We start from the raw sequence: 26,803 nt of genomic DNA on the forward strand, positions 1-26,803 counted from the left end.
TTTTAATCAAATTGAGACTTCAAAGGCAGAAGTCACAGTTGGGGATGAGCTGGGCTAGTCTGTAAATTACTAACTTTCTAATCAAGTTAAGAAGAACTAGGTGCCATTGACAACCTCCTTCCCATGTATTCACCCATTTGTTCATTCATTCATTCTCCCTTCTAGTCGTCGATTCAACAAAGAACAACTGAGCAGCTTTTAAACTCCAGGTGGTGGGATATAAAAATGATTAAACACTCCTGCTCTATTGCCCTTGCATATGGAGATGCTTTTGACATTTCTGCATCTAGTAGAATCATCTAGCAAGCCAACTGACAATACAGACACCTAATTTTCACCTCCTGTGGGGCATTTCTACATCCTTTCTGGATGATTCTAATACACATTAAGGGTTTTTTTTTTTTAATTGAAACTTACTTATACTTTTTATCTAGTGTTCTAAATTGAATCTCCATGTACATAATTTTATAATATTTTATAACTTTTAACTGAAAATTCTTAAAGCAGGCATTTGCTCCCTTTACATTATATTTTTTATATATATATATTTTTTTAATAGTACTCTAAGTTTTAGGGTACATGTGCACAATGTGCAGGTTTGTTACATATGTATGCATGTGCCATGTTGGTGTGCTGCACGCATTAACTCGTCATTTAACATTAGGTGTATCTCCTAATGCTATCCCTCCCCACTCCCCCCACCCCACAACAGGCCCCAGTGTGTGATGTTCCCCTGCCTGTGTCCATGTGTTCTCATTGTTCAATTCCCACCTATGAGTGAGAACATGCGGTGTTTGGTTTTTTGTCCTTGTGATAGTTTGCTCAGAATGATGGTTTCCAGCTTCATCCATGTCCCTACAAAGGATATGAACTCATCATTTTTTATGGCTGCATAGTATTCCATGGTGTATCTGTGGCACATTTTCCTAATCCAGTCTATCGTTGTTGGACATTTGGGTTGGTTCCAACTCTTTGCTATTGTGAATAGTGCCGCAATAAACATACGTGTGCATGTGTCTGTATAGCAGCATGATTTATAATCCTTTGGGTATATACCCAGTAATGGGATGGCTGGGTCAAATGGTATTTCTAGTTCTAGATCCCTGAGGAATCGCCACACTGACTTCCACAATGGTTGAACTAGTTTACAGTCCCACCAACAGTGTAAAAGTGTTCCTATTTCTCCACATCCTCTCCAGCACCTGTTGTTTCCTGACTTTTTAATCATGGCCATTCTAACTGGTGTGAGATGGTATCTCATTGTGGTTTTGATTTGCATTTCTCTGATGGCCAGTGATGATGAGCATTTTTTCATGTGTCTTTTGGCTGCATAAATGTCTTCTTTTGAGAAGTGTCTGTTCATATCCTTCACCCACTTTTTGATGGGGTTGTTTGTTTTCTTCTTGTAAATTTGTTTGAATTCATTGTAGATTCTGGATATTAGCCCTTTGTCAGATGAGTAGGTTGCAAAACTTTTCTCCCATTCTCTAGGTTGCCTGTTCACTCTGATGGTAGTTTCTTTTGCTGTGCAGAAGCTCTTTAGTTTAATGAGATCCCATTTGTCAATTTTGGCTTTTGTTGCCATTGCTTTTGGTGTTCTAGACATAAAGTCCTTGCCCATGCCTATGTCCTGAATGGTATTGCCTAGGTTTTCTTCTAGGATTTTTATGGTTTTAGGTTTTTTTTTTTCGTTTTTGTTTTGTTTTGTTTTTGTTGTTGTTGTTAGAGTTTTGCTCTTGTAGCCCAGGCTGGAATGCAGTGGTGAGATCTCGGCTTACTGCAACCTCCGCTTCCTGGGTTCAAGCAATTCTCCTGCCTCAGCCTCCCGAGTAGCTGGGATTACAGGCACCCACCACCACGCCTGGCTAATTTTTGTATTTGTAGTAGAGACTGGGTTTCGCCACATTGGCCAGGCTGGTCTTGAACTCCTGACCTCAGGTGATCCGCCCACCTCGGCTTCCCAAAGTGCTGGGATTACAGCTGTGAGCCACCGTGCCCAGCCATAGAATTCTTTTTAAAAAACTTTTGTTGGAAGTTCATGGGTAAATGTGTGGGTTTGCTATATAGGTAAACTTGTGTCTTGGGGGTTTGTTGTACAGATTATTTCATCACCCAGGTATTAAGCCCAGTACCCATTATTTGTCTTTCCTGATCCTCTCCCTCCTCCCACCCTCCACCTTCCACCCTCCATTAGGCCCCAGTGCGTGTTGCTCCTTTCTGTGTGTCCATGTGTTCTCATCCTTTAGCTCCCACTTGAAAGTGAGAACATGGGGTATTTGGTTTTCTGTTCCTTTGTTAGTTTACTGAGAATAATGGTCTTCAGCTCCATCCGTAAGGTTTAAAAATCACTCTTTAAAGTAACAATATTTACCATTTAGAAACATTTTATCCTCTGATTGGCAGATGTTGAGTACAAATATCACTTGCCATCCAATCACTCAGTTGGGGTCCATGATATTGAATCTTTGCCCTGTGTTTTATTCATTCTCTTTCTCTCAGGGCTTCTAATTGGGTTTACACAGAGCCCTTGGTGATTGTGAAAACTAGAGGCATAAAGGATTTGGCACTTCTAAGCGTTAGTCCACATGCCAACCACAATAAAGAACATAGGAGATATGAGGGTAGGCTATGAATGGAAGACGTAGTCAGATAAGCTTTAATGTTAAGCTTCCTCATTCAGGAAGGATCGAAATAGACATGAAAGCCTTTATTGCTTCCAAAGATTTCATTTTCATTTATTGACTATAATAACAGTGTTAAAAATAAAGCAGGCAAAACTGAAAACCCCACATTTGGGTAAAGACTGAGCCAGCACTTCTATCAATTAAATCGGATCTGGAACTAGATTTGGACGCAATGGCTCTCCTGATTCCTTATACATGTAGACGGGGTCTCATTTGAAACCACGGGGAAAGTGTAGCTAAATACCGTTGATTGGGTCTAATTTTTTATATGGATTTCATTATTGCTCCCATGTATGTGGATGACGTTTGCATGTACATAAACCTCATGTATACACAAAGATAATACACTGATGATATAGACATCAGAAGGGGGTGATCATTAATAACCATTTTGATGCCCCAACAACTAAGTCACTTACTTTCCTATGATCCAAAAACTGTCTAGGCCAAACCATTTATTCAGAAATGCAACGTTTTCAAATAAGAAATATGTCAGTTCTAAGCATAGATTAGCAATAAAGGACTTAACTGCTTCTCCATTGGCCTGTGACCAGATTATACCATAAAAATTCGACTTGTTTATTTCCCTCCTAATTTTAACTAGAGACATATCTGGAATAATAATGGAACAGTACTTACTTAAGAAACAGATAAAATCCATAAATATCCTGGAGAGCCATTGACTCTTCCTCAGTGGTAAAACTCCAGGGGATTTTATCTGCGTAAATTTGCAGTGAATTCCCTAACAGTCCTGTTGGGCTTCAGAATCTTAGTGTCTGTTATCAATCCAACACCAGGATTAGTACAAGGTCAGCATGCCAGGCCCAGGCCTGACAAGCAGTGAATTGCTCAAACCAGAGAAAGTCAAATGTCAAGAGAACCATCAAAGTGGAAATAAGACATAATGAATGGCTTGTTGGTAAGTCAAACATTGATGTCACATAGGCACGTGCAAAATTTATGGGATGGATAAACAGTGGCCGCAAATCCCTCTCAGTCTATATTTTTTAAACACTTTCATTTGGAAAGGCAGTATATCATATATACAAGTTGTCCCTCAGTATTATGAAGGATTGGTTTGAGAGCCTCCTACAGACACCAAAATCTGTGGATGCTCAAGTTCCTGATATAAAATGGTGTGGCATTTGAATATAATCTACGCACATCTTATACTTTAAATCATCTCTAGTTTACTTATAATACCTAATGCAATATAAATGCTATCTAAATAGTTGTTACACCGTATGGTTTAGGAAACAATGACAAGAAAAAAAAGTCTGTATATGTTTAGTGCAGACACCACTGTTTGCCCAAAATATTTTCAATCTGTGATCATTTGAATTCACAAATACAGAAAGGGCTGGCTGAACATATAATCACCCCAATCTACTACTTTAACATAATTGTTTTTAATTTATAGATTATCTCCTGATCCCTGTTGCTTGCAGACACATTTCTTTAAATAATTGTAATTATTGGTTATATACACTTTTATATTCCATGATTTTTCACTTATTATTACATTTTAAGCATTCTTATGTAACTACATTATCTGCTTTCACAAGTATTTTTTAATTTTTTGCATAAAGTGTCATCTTTATTAAACCAGAAACCATTACATTATTTTCCAAATGCTACACATTTTGTTATTTTGGTAGTATAGATAATGATGGAAGAAATATCTTCATGCCTATTTCTTTTTTCTTTTGAACTATTTGCAACAAACTCTTAGAGGTAGAATTTAAAGGGTTACTGGTTCTAAAGATCTCTAGGAGTCTTGATATATGGCGTCATATTGATGCCCAAAAGGTTTGTTTCCCCTGGGTGCAGTGACTCATACCTGTAATCCCAGCACTTTAGGAAGCCAAGGTGGGGGGATTGCTTGAGCCCAGGAGTTCAAGACCAGCATGGGCAACATGGTGAGACCCCATCTCTACAAAAAATAAAAACATTATCTAGGCATAGTGGCATGCACCTGTAGTCCTAGCTACTTTGGCGGCTGAGGTAGGAGAATCACTTGAGCCTGGAAGGTTGAGGCTGCAGAGAGCAGTGTTCCTTCCACTGTACTCCAGCATGGGTGACAGAACAAGACCCTGTCTCAAAGAAAAAAAAGTTTTGTTTTCATCTAAAGTACTAGTAATAGTGGATCAATGTACCGATTTTACCACAATCTAGCAGCATTAGGCATTACAGTTCTTTTTGCTATTTTAGAAGGTGCAACATGCTATCTCTTTTATATAAATATAAAAAGTTATTTCCTATTTCATGTTTTGATTGGTTAAATCAGAATTCTGCAAATTATGGCCCATTACATGTTTTTTATAAAGTTTTGCTGGAACACAACCACACTCATTCCTGTATTACATATTGTCTACGGCTGTTTTTGTGCTACAAAGGCAGAGTTGAGTCGTTGTGATAGAGACCGTATGGCCTGTAGTGCTGAAAATATTTACTAATTGGCCCTTTACTATAAAAAAAGAAAGATTAGTGACCTGTGGCTTAAAGGATAAAAGTGACATGTTATTTTGAAACAATTCCAACAATTGGAAGAATTTAACTAAACATGACTGGTATCCCCTTATCCTTAAAGAAATTTTCTCTTTTGGTAAAGAAATATCACACTTAAAAAAGTTTTTATTTTTCTCTCTGGTTTAGAAAGTCTGTTGTCTTCAACTTTCCTTATTATTACCTCTCTTAACCCCCAAAGTAAAAGAACACTTATACCTGTACTATGCCACTCACTGTTTTTTTCTATTTGTTACCTTCTATAAACTATGACATACATTCATTATATTGCACAAATCCCAATGTCCAGTTAATTTTTGTACAGCTGTGCAGCTGCCACCCAGATTGAGCTATAAAATGTGACCAGTATCCTAGAAAGCTTCCTCATGGCCCCTGCCAGTCAACATTCCCCCCGCAAGTAATCAACATTCTGTCCTCCATGACCATGGGGTGGTTTTGCCTTCTTTTGATCCTCAAATAAATGGTGGAATCATACAACATGTATTCATTGATGTCTCTTATGACATTGATACATATTACTGCATGTAACCACAGCTCATTATTTTTTTCATTGCTGGGTGCTATTTCGTCGTACAGATTTATCCATTTTGCTGCTGATGGGCATTTACATCACTTTTAGTTTTTGTCTGCTTTGGATACTTTTGTACCTTTCTTGTGCACAAAGGCACTTACTGGTTTGGAAATAGACCTAGGAATGGAATTGCTGGGTAATAGAGCGCGTCTACTCAACTTTAGTAGGTACGTTGAACCAGTGTTCTGAAAATGTAAACCAATTTACATTCCCGCCAGCAGCGCAGGTAGCTTCTTCAATTTCCAAGTGCTCCTTTTCAACTTTGTATGAGAGGTAAAGCTGGCTTGTGCAACTGAACTCTAGGTGTCTTCATCAGTGGCTGTGTGGTTGGCTGTTGCCACCAATCATTTAGAGATCCAGATTCTTTCCCCAACATCAACATTGCCTTATTTTGTGACCTTGGTTTATGTAACCTGACCTCAGATTTAACGTCAGTACAATGGGGGCAGAGGACTGTGGAGTCTGCCTCACTTACTTACTTTCCTGAGTTAGAATTGATATCTAGCTTCTCTCCCACCCGCATATGCCCTTCCACTCATCCCTGGCCACTGTCTCACCCCATCTGGTGCCTTAGACTTGGGAAAAGGGAGAGGAGGTCAGAGGAGCACCTCCATACCTGGGGAGGAGGAGGATTTCAGCAAAGGAAGAGCTGAGAGCTCTTCTAAGTCATAACCCAGCCCTGCACACCACCCTATTACCCTCTATGGAAAGAAAAACAGGGTCTTCCTTTTGCTTTAGTTACGGATGGTTCTGACAGCTGATGTAGGATCCTTTAATAGTTTCATTTCTCACTTTGTGTCCTTCTCCATTCCCCTTTTTCTTTCTCCTCCTTCTCTTCCCTGTCCTCTTTTCTTTCCTTTCCACTCTCTCCTTCTCTTTTCATTCCACAACCAAGTCTCTGATGCCCATTAAGCTCCTTGTGTATACTAAGCAATGGGGAATACAGATCAAATGGAAGCGATCCATTTCGCTTCTGGATTTTACAGCTTCGGGGAACTTGTTGACAATACTTCAATAAAAAAGAAACTGAAAAGCAGTAAGATAATTTTACTTGCTGCAAGAGAGGAGCTATTTCTTGGCATGTAGAACTGAGCAACACAGCGTAGATTACCTTGGGGTTACACGTGAAGCATCACAGCCAAATGGCTGAAGCCCCTGGCCAGAGATAAGAACTCAGAGGCATCTCCACCACCTGGGAGACCAGGCTCCATGCTTTCCCACTGCTTCCTTTAAATGGATCATTCAGGCATTTGCCTGCAAACTTAAAGTGACCCGCACCCTATTCCCTTTTATGTACCACTAGTTGGCCACATTCTCTCTTTCTCGGGCTGACTCTTCATTCTTGCCTTGTGTGATGCAGGAGCAGAAAACTGTCCTCTTGATTCATTGCACCCTCCCTGTCCAGGATGTGTAAGTAATAAATCTTTGAGCTTATTTTCTATATGGTGGTGTATTGAATTTGCACCTTTCATCTGAAGACCTAGGAACTACCGCAGACTGGGTTTTCCCTCGGGGAGACTACAAGGTTGGGCTTCCAGTGCCAGAGCGGTGATCAGGCAGACATAAACTGGACATGGGTCAGACAAGAGCTGCAAGGGCATCAGCAGTTATAAACAAGTTCCTCCTGGGAGACATCCCCTGGTCATGGATAGGAAAACTAGGCATGAGGCTGTCTACCAGGTAAAAGAAGCATCCTGTGAAAGGCACGCGTAAACACCCAGATTTACTTCCCCTCACTGACAATTAGGGCAGGGTTGTTAGCTGCTGTAGTACTGGAAACCCAGTTTAGCCAGTGGCTCTCAAAACAGCACGGGATCTGAAGTTATTGCTATCCTTTTTTTTCTTAAATCTATATATGTTTAAAACACAATAACCCCTTTGTGATATTAAAAAGTCCTCATAACCTTCCCATGATAAGTCATCAGATTTTGAGGACTATTGATTGAGAAAATATGCAATGGCAAAAAGTCACTATGATTTCATTTGTGCTCACAAATGCATGTGCCTTTTAAGCCATGGCAGCTTGACTGTCTTTATTTGTGTGCGGCAGATGGGTTAAGCAGATTCCAGAAGTGCTTGGTATATAATAAGGTTTCCTGGATTCCTACAAGGTTTCTGCCATCTTACGTCAAAGAATTGTATCTCTCCAACTTCATCCAGTAATGGAAAATTGTGACCATGTGTATTGTTTGATGTTTGATAGAGTTATCCAATCCTTTATTGTCCAATCCTCTTTTTAATTTTTCTTCTGAAAGAGACACTGGTTGGGAAGCTGCACAAGTTGTTAGTTGGGTTTTTTGTTGTTGTTGTTTTTGAGACAGTTTCACTCTTGTTGCCCAGGCTGGAGTGCAATGGCGCGATCTGGGCTCCCTGCAACCTCCGCCTCCCAGGTTCAAGCGATTCTTCTGCCTCAGCCTCCTGAGTAGCTGGGATTACAGGTGCCCACCACCACGCCCAGCTAATTTTTTTGTATTTTTAGTAGAGACAGGGTTTCAGCATGTTGGCCAGGCTGGTCTCAAACTCTTGACCTCGGGTGATCTGCCTGCCTTGGCCTCCCAAAGTGCTGGGATTACAGGCATGAGCCACTGCACCCGGCCAGAGTTGGGAGATTTTATGGTTGGGAACCTGTGTGCATAAAATCCCCCAAATCCATCCAACTTGTGCGACTAATCACGTGGCCTGTGAAATCCTGCAATGTGACAAGTAGCAATGAACTTAACAATACTCAAGTTTCATCCATGGAGCAGAAACCTCAGTTGGAAGGTGGCGGTGAAACATTTATGCCAAAGACAGCCTGTCCCTGCCTCTAACTGGATACATTTAAGCCTAGCCCTATTTTTATTTTGGTTTTGTGACTTCTCAGCATTATACAGAAATGGAATATTCTGACATTTAAATAAGGAATATTTATCTCCCAAATTCAATCTATTTGTGTCCAGAATCTTGCACTATTTCCTATCACCACCACCATCAAAAGTATTTTTTCTCTTCAGCAAATAGTTCAGTGACCCTCTGAGAACAGAGGTCATAGGCTCCAGAATATTATTTCTGAACCCCAGGTTACTTGGGTCTTATTTTTCTCTAGCTCATTTTTTTTTTCTTATTTGTCAGATTTATTGGGCCTTTGTTTTGTCCTTTTGAGAGTTTTTAAATTTGTCTTTAAAACAACATGGGTGTTGGGTCACCACAGGCAAGAGAGAAAGGAATGAGTTTCTCATTGCTGCATCTGGGAGGGTGGACTTGCCTCACGTGGCTTTGAGTCAAGATGCTGGAATTAATGAAGCCAGGCCCTCAAGGTCAAAGCTCAGATGGTCTAGCTGATCTTACTCTGCTCCAAGGCCACAGACCACATCCCCAAATCTGATACGCAACTTCCTTTCATCTACAGGACAACTGGGCAGGGAGAGGATATGGCCCCAATTCTCTGTCCCCCAGGCCATCCTCAATTGCAGGACCACAATTCAGAACTCACAATGACTGAGTCTGTTGTCATTGAGAACACGAGCCTGCCAATGAATCTGTGCCCTAGATTTCCCATAAAAAAAGTTGTTCCTTTGCCATTTCCAATTCCAGTCGGGCTTCTGAGAAACCCAAAGTACCCAACCCTGGGCAAGACATGAAACAGGATTGAAATGGGGTCAGTTACCCTCTCGGTGTTCACAACAAACCCTAATGAGATCAGCAGCAACAACCGTCTGACGTCTTTCAGCTATAGATGGAAGTCTGTTCCCTGTGGGAAACCACCAGGCTCTATTGCTGGGATCTTTGATTGGAACATACTCGCCCAAGAGCCAGCCTTGATTTCTGGGTTTCAGAGTCTATTTCCTCACCCCTTTGCCTGGGGCTTCTCATATTTCTTCCTGTCTTGGGCTCTGACTGATCCTCAGATCTGTGGATCACAAACTAATCAAGGAGACAGGAGCCTTGCGTTATCCACAGTTGGTGCAATGTTATGAACCACATGTACCAAGACCTGTGCCACAGACTGGGGGTACAAGGAGAATAAGACAAGATCCCTGCCCTGTATAAACTCACCTCCCAGTGACAATTACATTCCAGTGTGACAAATTCTATACAAAAAAAATCCAGGATGTTATGGTAGAGGAAACCATGGCCTCATATTTACATTCCTGTGCATTCAGGGAAGAATTCCTGAAGGTGGATACCTCTGAGCTATACACCAAAGATAGCTATTGCCAAGTTTTCAGCACAAATACCATGCAGCTGGTACATCCAGAGTAGACTGTAATGGGTGATGATATTGGTGACAGTTTAAAATGAATCCTTGCCAGCAGTTTCTTGTAAGTGCATTTCTCCCAGTCACTGCATAACCTCAGAACAGGAAAGCTTAAGCTGTGTCTTCTGTCTGACTCTGAAATCAGGACAGGACTCTAACAGTGACTGTGTCACCAGGACAGAGTTGACTGGTGACCTTCCTCCACATGGTAGCACCATTGTACACATTTGCAATTTGAATGAGACATTGCACACTCACTCATCACAGCTTACCTCTGTTGTATGTGAGGAGACACTGGATTTCCAATCAGGGGGGCCATGACTGGAGAAACATAAGCAACAACTGAAGAATCTTGGGTCCACTAAGAAAATAGTTGGGAGTTCACTACAGACGTACATCTGACGGCCTTGCTGTTCCCTGGGTACCCCAGACTTCTTAGCATGAAAATCGAGTTCTTACCATTCTGGCTTCTATTCCTCAGGCTCCTCCTTTGATCCCTTCTTCCTTCCCAGAAATCCTGAACTGCTCTCTGATCTTAACACTCCTTGTTTCTTCCTGCCTCCAGCCCTATGCAAATCCAATCATCTCATTTTGCCATAACTACTGGTTTTCATGACTGTCTCTCTCACAGGAATGAGCTCTTAGAGGCCAAAGACTATCTGTAATTCATCTCTATATGAAAATACAGAGATGTTTCCCACATGTTAAGTGCTTTAGAAATACTCTCTTTTCAATGAGCGAATGAATGAGCAAAGAAAAAAACAAATGAAGTTCTCAGAAAACCAAAAAACAACAGCTTCCTTGACCAGACACGAAATAGAACATCGAACTCAGCTTCTCAGAACCACATTCTCTCTCTTTTCATCTTTCATCCCTGCCTTGGGTCAGGTGCTTTGGCAAGAAACCAAGAAAAAAAAAATATGTAGACATGTGCCTGTGGAAGCTGATTTTAGAAGATACGTTTCAGCACATTTTGGGCAAAGCCTAAAGGGTACAAGTTCAAAATGGATTTTTCACAAATGACCTCAGGGGAGAGGTACTTGGGAAGTTTGAAGGCTAGTCACATTGCTTGCTGTAAAATCCGTTCCCAAAAACTGCAGTTCCTCTGGAAGTGCTGAGAATGAGTCTTAGGGCAAATAGAGAACTAATTTCTCTTACTTTGGATATAACAGAGTCTCCACGGAGAGCTGAAACTTCTCCCTGGACTTGTGTTCTTGGGATCATAGATAGAGTGAGTTAGAAGGGCACGGAGAGCGTTATGTGGTCCATCCCACCCCCCAGCTTCCCTGATTTCAGGCAATAATAATATCTCCAGAAATACTTATTTTGTAATTAGTGTATGCCAGGCACTGTGTGTATGCAACATCATTTAATTCTAACAAAACTCCTATGAGATAAATTCTGATGTACTCCCATTTGCTAGATATTAAAACTGAAGTTTAGAGTGATTAAGAAAATTCCTTAACCTCTCTGCAGCTGCATGCCCTCATCTGTAAAATAGACCAGCCACATTAAGTTTACATGAGTTAATTTTTTAAAACTCTAGTATAGTACCTGAAGGACAGTCTATTTTATGTAATTTTGTTAAATAGAAAAATAGATACATGAATGGATGAGTACTTGGATAAAGTAGAGTACCTGGACCATGATCAAAGAACCGGTACCTGTGGAAGGCAAGAGTCTAATGCAGGCCGTCTGACTCAGATATTGAGTGTATTAATACCTCTGTGTTACTATCTAGACCTTAGCAGGTGATTGGATGTGCTCCCCAAAATCTTCAGGGAAGGGTGCTTCCTTTTATATCTCATTCTAGTGTTTTCTGCCTGAAACATTCTTTCTTGTAATTTGCTGGACAGTATCTAGTTGAATTTTCTTTCATTCCTTTTTGCAAATGTAAAACCCCCGGCTTCCACCTTGTCAGTGGGTGGATGGGTAATGGGAGAAACTCCTCCACTGTCTGCATCCTGTCTGTGCCTTTTGTCTAACCAGCCTTCTTACAGCCTGACCCAAGCAGCCAGTGGAATGGAATGGAAGCAAGTTGGAGACACACACAACACTGCCTCCATTATCCTTGCCTGTTCCCTTTTAGATTCTGCATCTCTCTGACGGTTGACTCCTGAAACGCTGTTACTCTGTCTTTTAATGTTGCCAGCATTAGGAAAAGAGTGACCTTGACACCTTGCTCCTTCTACTGAACTTACAGCTTTCCTCAGGATGGTGCAGAACTAAGTGGTTGGCAGAGATACTTGTGGCTGGAAACATCTCCCCTGAAAACAGATATAGGAAGAACGGGTGCAAGTTCCCACAGGCGCAAAGAAGTTCTGCAAATGTGCATGAGCTTACTGTCACTGGAGGAGGTGGAAACACAAAAGGAGAGGGCTCTGGGCGTTACACGGGGACCAGTCCTCTCCGGTGGGGGACAAAGGCAGTGTGGTTTGACTGCAACCCCACAACTTCCCAGGCTCCATCGGTTCCCAAGAGAGCACTTAGCTTGTGTCTTCCCAGCAAGAATGAGTCTGCTTCAGGAAAGAGATTTAATTGCCCACTTACCAGCCCTGGTTCACAAGATCGCACTGACAAAGATCACAGCCTCTTTTTAATAGGAGAAACTGACAGCAGAATAAATATCATAGAGCCACTCCTTGGAAAAACGACATTTGATGCTTCACCCTACCTAAAGGATGCACATTTCCCAGCCTTTTAGTCTCAAGCCCACTGCAAGTTCCCCTTTGCTTTGTATTCCTTCTATTTATATGGCAGAATAACTCACTTAACAGATTTGAACACTTCTGCAATGCTGCCCCGTTTAAGCCTGGGGATGTAAGAAAAGAAACAGAAACAGAAAATATGGATTCAATGCTCACTACGTGCTGCAGGCCACGAAAAATATCAAAACCATAAAACATGGTCCCTGATCTCCCTCCAGGAGATTACAATATACTTGAGTAAATTAAAAATGAAATAAGAAAGTATTTGAACTACAGTTCAGTACGCTAGTCAAAGAGGGCCACGAGGCAGGAAATGATTAATTTGAAAATGATTGGAACAGGCTGTAATTGGTAATGAGAAATGCGCATTTGCTCTTTTTTTTTTTTTGAAATTGAGGTCTGCTTTACCAGGTTGATTTCCTCTAAAAAGAGATATTGTTTGGGCAAAGGGCAGAAGGAAATCTTTTTATTTCCATCTTGAAAAGAATCAAGATGATGTTTCTTATATCAGACTGCCCTCCTTACAGGCTTACAAACCTGGCTTGCTTTGAGGCAACACCGATAGGAAGATGTTCTGGGAATCTGATGAGTCATAGTGAGAAGACCCATTTTTGTGTCCTCACAGACTCCAAAGGGTCTGAGCACGGTAGCTCACGCCTGTAATCCTAGCACTTTGGGAGGCTGAGCCGGGTGGGTTGCTTGAGCCCAGGAGTTTGAGATCAGCCTGGGCAAGGTGGTGAAAGCTCATCTCTACTAAAAATACAAAAAATTAGCACAGCATGGTGACGTGGGCCTGCCGTCCCAACTACTTCAGAGGCTGAGGTGGGACGATCACCTGAGCCCAGGAAATTGCTGCTGTAGTGAGTTATGATCGCACCACTGCACTCCAGCCTGGGCGACTGGAGTGAGACCCCATCTCAACAAAACAAAACAAAATACCTCCAAAGGGAGGGGGAAGTCAACAGTACATTGTATTTTGAAAGGGATGGCACTGGTGTTTTTGTGAGAAGAGGAAGCAGCCGTGCAGGTCTGACGTACATGGTGGGCAGAGAAATCTGGATGAGTTTGAGATAGTGTTGGTGGACAGTGAGATATTATTTCAACGTCTCCCATGACCTTTGTGACTGTGTGAAAGCATGGGAGGCTGTTGGAAGAAAAGGAATTGAATCAAGATACCCTCTTCTCATCCCTTTACCTACACAACTGATTGATCAGCACCCATTTTTGTGGGTGAGGAACTTGAAAGGGGATGGATTTCCTATTTTTAAAAAAAGTACTCATTAACATGTATGCTTTTTTTCTGGTTAATACATTTGAGACCTTTAATGAGTCACTTAGTCTGTAAAAAGAAAACTAGGAAAATCTCTGTCCATCAAAGTGAAGAAAATGCAAGGAGGTTTACCATCTGTTTGAAGCTGTCAGTAAGAAATTAAAGCCCAAATGAGCATGTGAGTTCAAATGTATGCTACTTAAATGGTGTAGTAATCAAAGTAAAAATTTTTCCATACAAAAACTCATACATTGAAATTCCTGGAACCATGACAGAAGCAAACCCAGAAACTCTCTGTAGGGATGTTTCTATAGCCTAGTGTTCTTGGGAGTCCCATGGGGCTTAGAGGGAAAATAATTCTGCAGAAGATCAGCTCATAGTCAAAAGTTAGAGATGTCACAAGGAAGTAACCCACCGTGAGAGTCAGAACACACAGCCAACAGAGGAATGAGAATCTCAACAACTAAGGTGGGGGTTGGGGGGAGTAATCTGAAAGACTAGAGGTTTAAACTTATTAAATATATAAAAGTTTTAAAAATCATAAAAGGGTGGGATATTATGACAAAAAGAACAGGCAGAACTGTAGAAGAACCAAATGAATATCACAGTTAAATAAAATTAAAACATAAAGCTAAATATTATCAACAAAAGAATAAATTAATGGGAAAATATATCTATTGGAAATCACCCAAATGCAGCCCAGAGAGAAAAAAGAATGCAAATATTAAAACAAGGTAAATAACCTAGAGAATGAAAAGTTTCACAGTATTTTAAAGTTTTCAGGAAAAAAAAAAGATAGGACTATTTTAGGGAACTGCAAGTTGAAATAATGAGCTAGTACTACATCCCTATGAGAGTGGCTAAAACCCCAAACACGAACACTAACACTGACAATGAAAAGGGTGGTGAGGACTGGGAGCAACAGGAGCTCTCTCATTCATTGTTGATGGGAGTGCAAAATAGTACAGCCACTTTGGAAGAAAGTTTGGCAGTTTCCTACAAAGCTGAACACAGACTTACCGTATAATCTAGCAGTAATGCTCCTAGGTATTTACCCAAATGAACTGTAAAAACTGTACCACACTAATGCAAGATGTTAATAGGGAAAATTGAAGGGAGTGGGGAGAGGTAGTATATAGGAACTCTCTGTACTTTCTGTTCAGTTTTTCTGTAACTATAAAACCACTTTAAAAAATAAAATCTATTAGCTTTTTTAAGAAGATATGATGGGGAGAAGTAATATTTAAAGCCATAGCAGGTGAATTTTTGCCAGAACTAAAATTGTAAGTATTCAGATTGAAGAATCATACTAAGTCCAGAGCCGAACCAATAAAACAAACCCACACCTAGAATTCACACCAAAGAGAAAGTGAAATTCTCAAAAGCAACTAGAGAGAAAATATAGATTGCATAGAAAGTAACGACAATTAGATGATTAGCCAACTTTTCAACAACTGCCATCCAGATCAGAAGAAAATTTAACATCCTCAAAAGTCAAGGAAAAATAATTGTCAACTTGATGTTTATATTCAGCCATATCATTCAAGAGTGAGAACAAACCAAAAACAATACATGCTAATTTCACATAACTTAAAAAAAGACCAATATTAAAGCATTATGAATGACTTCTTCAAAAAGAATTGATATAAACATTTAGAGTATTTCCTTAACTTTTCTCTGCATGTCCCCAATACATCTTAGAGATCATGTATATACATATACATATATACTCTTACTTTTCATTTAACATACGCATCTTCCTTGATTTTTACTGTCCTTGAAAGATCATTTTTAAAGGCTGAATCATAGTCTAAGTGCCATAGTTTAGTGAATTGCTAGACAGTATAATTGCTAGACGTTTAGATCACAGAATTTTCTCCTAAATGGCAACTGAATAAAATGCACATAAAAGAGAGACAGAATAATTCTAAGCATGCCTACTCTTTACTTCTCCCCATTGGAAAAAACCACCTGGTTCTTTAATTGCCTACTGAAGTTGAGGGGTGGGGATAGTTTAGTTTGCAAGGGGCCATTCAGAACCAGCTGGATGTCTCTTTTCAATTAAAGTTTTGTGCCCTAAGTATACTGCTCATGTGTGACTTTTCTAAGTAATCCTGAACGTTCTAAAGAGAAAAAAAAAGAAACACATATATTTGAGGATTGCCATAGGCCAGGCACTGTATTAGGCATTTTCTTCACAACAGTAAATAGTAGCAAACATACTAATTATGAAAACTTACTATGATCTGGGTCTTTTAGGGATTTTATACATTCTCATCTCATTCAATCTTCATGGTGACTCTAGGAAGTATGTTCTATTATTATGCCTATTTCACAGGATAACTGTAGCTCCGAGGCCATGCAGCTAGCAGATGATCAAGTCAGAATTGCAATGAAGTCTTTCTGTTGTCACGTTCTGCCCTTTTATTCCCATGTCTTGTTCCAAGCTTGGGTGGGTGTTGGGGGCAAGGGTAAGGGAAAGCGAGGTCAGAAAAACATAATGACCAAAAAAAAAAAAAAAAAAAAGACAAAACTCCAAAAAACAAAACCAGGAACTGTGCTAAGTTATATATATTATATATGTATATAATATATAAATACATATTAATAGAGAATAAGTTTGCTATACTCTAAGTTTGCTCTCTCTCTCTCTCTCTCTATATATATATATATATTCTCTATTTTTATATATAAATTTTGTCCTCACTGCAACAATATTAGGTAGGCTTTGTAATCATTATTATCTTCACTCAAGAAGTGAGCAAATGGAGACCCAGCAAACCCAGAAACTTGTCTTAAGGTTACATAGCTGTGAGTTGCACATCCTCTGTTCCAAACCCAGAAGCGTCTGCCCCAAAGTGCATGTTCTGGTCCTCACTGCCTGTGAATGTTGTGATCTGTCCAGGTGAGATGGAGGAGCTGGAGACCCTGTGGCTCACCGGGATCTGCCACAACGAGAAGAACGAGGTGATGAGCAGCCAGCTGGACATTGACAACATGGCAGGCGTGTTCTACATGCTGGCCGCAGCCATGGCCCTTAGCCTCATCACCTTCATCTGGGAGCACCTCTTCTACTGGAAGCTGCGCTTCTGTTTCACGGGCGTGTGCTCTGACCGGCCTGGGTTGCTGTTCTCCATCAGCAGGGTCAGTACCCCCGGTGGCTACTTCCTTGCACCGCAAGCAGGTTTAGAAAAGCGCGGGGGTTCTTGACGTCTCAGTGAGGTCTGCACTTCCTCCCCTTACCAGCCCTTCTTGGGCTTGTCAAAAGAGCATCCAGATTTTGTGCATTCATAAGCCAGGTGTTGCAAACCTAGATGACTAAGGAAGGCAGAAAGGAAATGGGAGTGGGTGCAGCAGGCGGGACATGAGAAAAATAGCACGAATGACGTGAAACGGCAGCTAAACCTCAGTATCAAAGTGAGAGAACAATAGGGAATACTGAGGACTGTGGCCAGTTGCATAATGTTTACCTCATCAGTAGCGGGCAGCCATCCTCAACTCCTGCTGAGTATTGTCTTATGGGAATGTAGGGTCAATATTATCAGGTCTTCTAGTTTTTTAAAAAGAGAAAATGTCATCTGATTTTGTTAGAAACCTTTCCATTTTTAAACATTGGTAACTAATTCCATTTAAAAAATTTTTTGGCCGGGTGCGGTGGCTCACACCTATAATCCAAGCACTTTGGGAGGCCGAGGCAGGCGGATCACGAGGTCAGGAGATCGAGACCATCCTGGCTAACACGGTGAAACCCCCTCTCTACTAAAAACACAAAAAATTAGCCGGGCGCCTGTAGTTCCAGCTACCCTGGAGGCTGAGGCAGGAGAATGGCATGAACCTGGGAGGCGGAGCTTGCAGTGAGCCAAGATAGCGCCACTGCACTCCAGCTCCAGCCTGGGCAAAAGAGCAAGACTCCGTCTCACAAAAAAAAAAATAAAAAATAAATAAAAAATAAAAAACACTGGGCCAGACACAGCCAGCCTGTGGCTCCCATCACTAGCACCCAGGTATGTTGTATAACACTACTAATGCTGCTATGCAAGATGTTACAGTTTGTATGCGTTGTAACAGAACATGCACAAGAAAACAAAATCTACTTGCAATGCTATGCAATATGTATACACATCTAACAAAACACAAAGAGCATGTGGAATGCAATAGCACATGAAATGAAACACAGGTGTAAAGTAACAGAAGACAATGCACACGTATCAAGAAGAAAACAAAGTTTACCTTCAACTCAACATAAACAACAGCACAGAATACATATGTATCTACCTTCTTATCCATATGTCCATTCATTCATTTCAGCCATCCATGCATCTATCTATTTATCCACTCATCTCTCTTATTTGCCCACCTTGTTTTTTTGTTTTTCGTTTTTGGTTTTTTTTTTTGCCTTGGAAGAACTTCATTAATTAGGATTTGAAAAATGGTGTAAATTTTTTGGTTGAAAACATCTAATTGCAGCAAACCAACACAGCACATGTATACATACGTAACAAACCTGCATGTTGTGCACATGTACCCTAGAACTTAAAGTATAATAATAATAAAAAATAAAAAACACCTAATTTTATATACTATTGTTTACTGAGAAAGCTAAATAATTGCTTTAAAACAAATTTGGATATTCTTAGCATTTGCTAGTTACAAGAACTGTGGAGATTCAGAACGTACACATTAGTTTAGTGAGGAAGATGTATTTTCTCCATTCAGTTGCACTCCAAACTCGGGTTCTGTGCAAATACGTATTTCCTAATTAGCTTGATGGCATCTAAACACATAGATTGCTTAAAAATAACAACATACATGCATAGAGCTAGGTATTATGCCAACTTTAAGCTAATTCTCCCAGCCAATTACCAAAGGCTTTTCATATCCAAATGATTCTGGGATTATCACCAAACAAATGCACACTGTTGCGTTTATTTCTAAATCTTGCTTGTTTCTGGAAGAGCGTTTCCTCTATCTAAAACACCGCTAAGGAAGCCAAGTTGATTTTTATCAACATTTTAAGAAATGAAATAAATCCGTATCTTCCTTTCCAAAGGATGGGAATGGAAGGCAAACTGGGCAGCACAGGGCAGGCATTGTTGGTGGAGTTCTGTGATCAGCTAGAATTTGAACTTTGGCCTCTCCATCCCTAGGGGAGAAGGACCCCAAGTTTTATGGGACCAATGTGCTTTTATTTATTTTATTTTATTTTTTTTGAGATGGAGTCTCCCTCTGTTGCCCAGGCTGGAGCGCAGTGGCACGATCGCGGCTCACTGCAGCCTCCGCCTCCTGGGTTCAAGCGGTTCTCCTGCCTCAGCCTCCCAAGTAGCTGGGATTACAGGCACCCGCCACACCCGGCTACTTTTTGTATTTTTAGTAGAGGCCAGGTTTCACCATATTGGCCAGGCTGGTCTTGAACTCTTGACCTTATGATCTGCCCACCTTGGCCACCCAAAGTACTGGGATTACAAGCATGAGCCACCACACCTGGCCGAGAGCAATGTGCTTTTATGGGAACTTCTGTGCTCCCTTGGGAACTCCCAGACATAATTATTGCTTCAAAGGTTTCAGGAAGCCCTATTTGTGGGGACCCTCCTTCTCCCTAGATAATATTTGTCTTTTCAAGTAAGCGCAGCCTGTTGTGTCTGAATAGGAAGATGTCATACTGAGTGATACTTTCCTGCCTCTCTCAATTAGGGGTACTCAAAATAGGCTCAGCCCCTGATGTGGTGCACAGCAAAGCTCTGAGTTTCTTAAAAAAAAAAAAAAAAGAAAAAAAGAAAAAAAAAGAAAAAGAAAAATGACCTTCCTTTCAGTCAAGGGCTACTGCCACCACTGAAGTTTGTCTTCTGCGGACTTTCACACATATGTCATCTTACATGTATGCCTACATAGCATGGAGAGCACACACAGAAAAAAAAGTGAATTCATTATATACACACAATCATTTTCTGTAACAAAATCTGCAGTGGGGAATTCCCAGGCAAAGAACCTACTTTTCACAAGTGCAAGATCACAACTACAGAATGAATTATGCCTCCTGTGTGGATGAGGACTTGTTACTTCTAATCCTCTGAGGTTGACATGATCAGACCCATCCTATGGATAGTAAAATTGAGGCTCCAAAGGCTACCTTTGTGGTTTTACCTTATGTTTCCTTAAAGCAACAGGAAACATCTCACTTCATCTATCACACTAGAAAAAGATATGAAAGAGGGAACTAGTCTGTTTATGCAGGGTTGGGTTGCAGGCTTTAGTCCACTCCAGAATTTAAGTTTTTTTGTTTTTTTTTTTTTTTTCTTAAAGACACTGATCCAGGATGCTCTGAAATTTACTGCCTCCCCAAGGCAGGTTTGGTTCTGCTTGGAAACTGGATCTCTCCATTACCAGTTCTTCTCTTTTTAGCAAGTTGAACATCAATAGATGTAGAACTATTACCATGCAGCAGACTTACATAGCCTTATGGGCTCAACATCCCCAGGGAAGCCCCTGCACAGTGCAATGCAAATACACACTGGAGATATGTGCATGCCTGGCACTGCAGAGGGAGAAGGCCAGCACTCTAAAAAGGCATTTGTTTAACATTGGAACCAAGCTTCTCCCAGGGCGGTGGCCCTTGGCTTTTACGACTTACAAAATGCATCCTCCTCCCTGTGGGATGCTCTTAACTTTTGTTGTCTCTCCAGAAAGCCTTCCCTCCCATGTAGAATAAAAGAATTCATTGTCATCAGCAAAAAGAGCTGCCTCAGTGAGGCATGAGAGACACAGCAAAGCCAAAATTGAAGGGAATGAAAATGGGCAGTCTTTCCAGCAAGATCTGATGAGGGGAGCTTGGAACAGAATAGACAAAGCCTCATGCTAACCCACAATTGGGACCAACAGAAATCAGATGCTTTAGGGATGGGGTCCAGGCTCCAAGGGACTGAGGAGGACGGTAGACCCATGCCCCACGGAGAATATTCTGAGAGGTCAGGCGCCCTTTAGGAGAGCAGAGAAAACTGCCTGGAACAACACCTTGAGTCATCAACGTTGGTTTTTTCTGACTCTGAGCCCATGGTGGGACCAAGAGGGCATCTTATTTCCACAACCCATAAAATGTAGCTGGGATCTATAAATAATAGAGAAGAGAAACTAAAGACAGAGCCGTTGCAACTAAGAAAGAAACTCTAGCCCAGGGATTTACTTGGTTCCCAAGGTAGGGTTTGGTCTGCCTGTCTAAGCAGAAAGCCAAAGTGGCTACCGAGAGCAAATCTTAAGCAGTAGAGCGTGGCATGCATTTCCTGCAGCTTCAACCGTATGGGCACTGCATGCTCAAGCTCTTGGGAAAGAAGGGAAGGTCAGAGATGACGAGGCCACTTGTCCAGCTCACATGTACTGACCACCTATGGTGTTAGGGGCTTTGTTTGCATTATTTTACCTTGCCCTGGTGCCCACCTTACGAGAGCATAATTCTCATTTTCCAGATGCAGAAACTGAAGCTCAAATAGATGTGGCTTATGCAAGGTCACAGAGCTAATCCATAATGGAGCCAGGACTCACATCTAGTGGGTTCCAGGCCTCTGGCTCTTCCTGTTATTCTGTAATATGCATTCCCTCTCCTCAACAGCCCTTCTAGAAGATGGGTCAACTCAGTTGGAGAATGCTATCGTCAAAACCTGGGGTGAACCAGTGTGGGCAATAGAAAGACCCCATCTCTACAAAAAATAATTTTAAAAAATTAGCCAGGCATGATGACGCACGCCTGTAGCCCTAGCTGCTCAGGACGTTGAGGCAGGAGGATTGCTTGAGCCCAGGAGTCTGAGATTGCAGTGAGCCATGATTGCACCACTCTAGCCTGGGCAGCAGGGTGAGACCCCATCTCTAAACAAACAACCAACCTGGGCTAGAGACTGGGTCCACCACTTTGACTTTTTTCCATGGCCTCACCAGGCAGATGAACACCTGGGAACTGCCTTAGCCATGTTGCATGTGTCCCAGGAAGACCAGGGATGAGAGAGAGACATCAACAGCCATCCTCCCATCTCCTGCAACATAACTCCCTGATCACTTGTGTGGGCCTCCTCCAAATAGAAAGACAGCCAGCACATCTTGGCAGTCGGGAGCATGTTGCTGTGAGGGTGGAGGGGTGGAGGGCAGTTCTTAGAATCTCCAGGTGGCAGAAGGGAGTGTGTTGGAATCAAAGTACAAATTTAGGGGGAAAAAAATCTTAAAAACTTCTGTTTTCGTGATACTAACAGGAACAAGAGGCACAGACCTAGGCTGATCCTGACAAATAGAATCGCACTAATTTTCAACCATAGTGGGAGAATCCCTCTGGGCCAAAGTATAAGATTGTTATATTACAAGGTTAGGTGAGAAAAACATAGGTTAACATAAAAGGTTAAGCAACTCTGTAATATGTGAAATACATGGCTTTTTTGTAAGATTTCCACATCCACAGTCTGGATGCTCCAGCAGCTCTGGAAGCAATGAGGGCAGGGGCAGATGTTATTTTGTGGCAGGACGAACAGCCAACCACACATCATATATAGAAGACCACAGATAATTTTGCAGGAAGGCAGGAAAGGGTGTAATGCCAGTGCCCTGGGCCTCAAGGGGCCTTCACCAACCATGAAGCCCGGGGTGGAGAGGATCAGAGAAAAAGCAGCTCAAACTTGCAACTGTAGGCTTTTGTGTTTACGGTTCCTTGAAGGCTGGAGTGGAGAGACTGTCTACTACAAGAAAAATGTAGCAGTGCAAATAGTTGAGGCTGTCACAGCTCTGTGAGCATCCCTGCAGGGTGAGCTCGTCCCCACCATGGGGAACCGATGGAGCCACCATTATCAGAGTCCACAGTTAATCACACATACTTTCCTGTAGTTTATGCCAAAGTCAGCAGCCACTGCCAATTCTGCCCTACAAACCCCTTCATAGTTTGGCTCCCTGTCAGCCTTGGGAAGACCAGGTCAAATCCTGCAGCCTTGATCTGACTGTTTCCTGTAGGTACGGCCGGCTGCTGAAATCTGGGGTAGGAGTGGGGAGAAGCAGGAGAGGCCACAGATCAAAATGTTCCAGACGTCCTTTTGCCTGTTATTGTGGTATATATCAAGGGCTCTTCCCTTGATAACAGTTAAACAGCTACTTTTAAGTGAACATAAACAGTTGTTTTCTAAAGAAAGAAAGAGTAGAAAATGAGGAGACATATAGATGGGGGTGCTTGCATTTCGGCTGCCCAGGAGCCCTTAAGTCATTCAGTTCCCTGGATGGATTTAAAGGCGGTGTCACTGTGTCATCAGAACTCTTCACTGTGACTAGTAACTAAAACCCAGTTCTAACTACGTTGAATAGACTCACACACAAACAAACATACAAGGAGTAGATTGAGTGGATTCAGTAAAAAAGTTCAAGGGAGTGGCTCCAGGGGTTTAAACCATGTCTTTCTCTATCTCTTGGGCTCTACTTTTCACTACAATGGCTTCACTGATAGGCTCACACCCCCACGTGATGGTAAGACTGCAACTCCTGCTATCCAAGCATCCATATCTATCCCCCCAACCAAAGAGTATGATGAGTCTCACATGAATTTCATGCCTTCCTTTAGATGAATCAATGTGTGCATGGAGAAGAGATTTTCTGATTGGCCACTTAGGACACATTCTTTCTTTGATTGTTAGCTTTCGCATAACAGTAGGGGTAATTCCAGAAAAGAATTAACAATGGATGATCCTTTCATGCTGTGTTTGTCAATAGTTAACTTTCTGGTGCCTAAACTTTCAAAGATGAAGCTGGGAAATAATAAAAGCTTGGATTGGTGACCCGGGTGCTGGGAGGCTCAGTTATCTGTTCTTATATGCCACTTTGGAGACACTGAGGCATTGACAGTTGTATGAGCATCGGTTGATACCTTTTCTCAAACTCCATGTGTGACTCTTTGCAAAGGTGTCAGCTAATCTTGAGCCAGAGCAATAAGATAAACCCTATGCTTTGCAACTTGTCTCATACCTGTAAGTGACATTATCAGGATTCAGAATGAATTTTGCTGTTTCTCCAGGGCTCCTGCAAGAAGTACAAATCTCACCTTTGCAGGTAAAGTTCAAGTGCAAAGTGGTTTCACGTTCACTGCTGCTGCTGCTGACAGTGCTTTATGTTACTCCCCTATAGGGCATCTACAGCTGCATTCATGGAGTGCACATTGAAGAAAAGAAGAAGTCTCCAGACTTCAATCTGACGGGATCACAGAGCAACATGTTAAAACTCCTCCGGTCAGCCAAAAACATTTCCAACGTGTCCAACGTGAACTCCTCAAGAATGGACTCACCCAAAAGAGCTGCTGACTTCATCCAAAGAGGTTCCCTCATCATGGACATGGTTTCAGATAAGGGGAATTTGATGTACTCAGACAACAGGTCCTTTCAGGGGAAAGAGAGCGTTTTTGGAGACAACATGAATGAACTCCAAACGTTTGTGGCCAACCGGCACAAGGATAACCTCAATAACTATGTATTCCAGGGACAACATCCTCTTACTCTCAATGAGTCCAACCCTAACACGGTGGAGGTGGCCGTGAGCACAGAATCCAAAGTGAACTCTAGACCCCGGCAGCTTTGGAAGAAATCCATGGATTCCATACGCCAGGATTCACTATCCCAGAATCCAGTCTCCCAGAGGGACGAGGGAACAGCAGAGAATAGGACCCACTCCCTAAAGAGCCCTAGGTATCTTCCAGAAGAGATGGCCCATTCTGACATTTCAGAAACGTCAAATCGGGCCACGTGCCACAGGGAACCTGACAACAGTAAGAACCACAAAACCAAGGACAACTTTAAAAGGTCAGTGGCCTCCAAATACCCCAAGGACTGTAGCGAGGTCGAGCGCACCTACCTGAAAACCAAATCAAGCTCCCCCAGAGACAAGATCTACACTATTGATGGTGAGAAGGAGCCTGGTTTCCACTTAGATCCGCCCCAGTTTGTTGAAAACGTGACCCTGCCTGAGAACGTGGACTTCCCAGACCCCTACCAGGATCCCAGTGAAAACTTCCGCAAGGGGGACTCCACGCTGCCAATGAACCGGAACCCCTTGCATAATGAAGAGGGGCATTCCAACAACGAGCAGTATAAACTTTACTCCAAGCACTTCACCTTGAAAGACAAGGGTTCCCCGCACAGTGAGACCAGCGAGCGATACCGGCAGAACTCCACGCACTGCAGAAGCTGCCTTTCCAACCTGCCCACCTATTCAGGCCACTTCACCATGAGGTCCCCCTTCAAGTGCGATGCCTGCCTGCGGATGGGGAACCTCTATGACATCGATGAAGACCAGATGCTTCAGGAGACAGGTAACCCAGCCACCGGGGAGCAGGTCTACCAGCAGGACTGGGCACAGAACAATGCCCTTCAATTACAAAAGAACAAGCTAAGGATTAGCCGTCAGCATTCCTACGATAACATTGTCGACAAACCTAGGGAGCTAGACCTTAGCAGGCCCTCCCGGAGCATAAGCCTCAAGGACAGGGAACGGCTTCTGGAGGGAAATTTTTACGGCAGCCTGTTTAGTGTCCCCTCAAGCAAACTCTCGGGGAAAAAAAGCTCCCTTTTCCCCCAAGGTCTGGAGGACAGCAAGAGGAGCAAGTCTCTCTTGCCAGACCACACCTCCGATAACCCTTTCCTCCACTCCCACAGGGATGACCAACGCTTGGTTATTGGGAGATGCCCCTCGGACCCTTACAAACACTCGTTGCCATCCCAGGCGGTGAATGACAGCTATCTTCGGTCGTCCTTGAGGTCAACGGCATCGTACTGTTCCAGGGACAGTCGGGGCCACAATGATGTGTATATTTCGGAGCATGTTATGCCTTATGCTGCAAATAAGAATAATATGTACTCTACCCCCAGGGTTTTAAATTCCTGCAGCAATAGACGCGTGTACAAGAAAATGCCTAGTATGGAATCTGATGTTTAAAAATCTTCCATTACTGTTTTATCTATAGGGAAATATACGTAATGGCCAGCGTTCTGGAGGGTAAATGTTGGATGTCCAATAGTGCCCTGCTAAGAGGAAGAAGATGTAGGGAGGTACTTTTTTGTTGTTGTTGGCTCTTTTGCACATGGCTTCATGCCATAATCTTCCACTCAAGGAATCTTGTGAGGTGTGTGCTGAGCATGGCAGACACCAGATAGGTGAGTCCTTAACCAAAAATAACTAACTACATAAGGGCAAGTCTCCGGGACATGCCTACTGGGTATGTTGGCAATAATGATGCATTGGATGCCAATGGTGATGTTATGATTTCCTATATTCCAAATTCCATTAAGGTCAGTCCACCATGTAATTTTCTCATCAGAAATGCCTAATGGTTTCTCTAATACAGAATAAGCAATATGGTATGCATGTAAACCTGACACAGACAAAATAAAAACAGTTAAGAATGCATCTGCACTGTAGTGCGATTGACATGTGCAAGAGATTAGGAAGTTTGGCTCGTAACAGTTTCAGCTTTCTTGTTATGCCTTCCATCACAGCCCAGGCTCACCCCAAGAACTCCAGGCTCCCCCAAAGAATAGCAAATCAGTGTGTTCATGATGACTGTGCTACCTTCATTATGGTTCATTTCCGAGACACATCTGGAGCCAAAGGCCTGAGGGACCCTCAGGTGGAGAGAGCTACAGGAATCTCTTTGGATGTTGATGTGTGTTTCTCTCACCCTCGGCTTCGATGGTGTTGTTCAGAGCTGCATAAACTAACACATTTATGTCTCCGAGATCTAAGTGTGGATCTTCTGTCTGTGACACAGTGGCCATTGTAGTTTATCCCGAAGACGCCTATGTACGTAAG

General features: G+C 42.2%; 1 protein-coding gene across 3 annotated transcripts in view; it reads left to right on the forward strand.

Annotated features, from left to right (window-relative positions):
• The window catches only part of GRIN2A (glutamate ionotropic receptor NMDA type subunit 2A), a 418,206-nt gene extending 391,805 nt beyond the window's left edge, over positions 1-26,401 (forward strand). For 2 of the 3 annotated variants that reach the window (XM_032144796.2, XM_032144797.2), the window contains 2 exons: positions 16,902-17,140; positions 24,131-26,401. In XM_032144796.2, coding sequence (XP_032000687.1) covers positions 16,902-17,140; positions 24,131-25,930 — 2,039 coding nt within the window. In that variant the 3' untranslated portion in view covers positions 25,931-26,401. The remainder of the gene's footprint in view (positions 1-16,901; positions 17,141-24,130) is intronic. The other variant, XM_032144798.2, reaches the window with a different exon arrangement.
• Positions 26,402-26,803: the final 402 nt, after the last annotated feature.

The sequence above is a fragment of the Hylobates moloch genome, unplaced genomic scaffold, assembly GCF_009828535.3.
Source record: "Hylobates moloch isolate HMO894 unplaced genomic scaffold, HMol_V3 SCAFFOLD_23, whole genome shotgun sequence".
NCBI lineage: Eukaryota > Metazoa > Chordata > Mammalia > Primates > Hylobatidae > Hylobates > Hylobates moloch.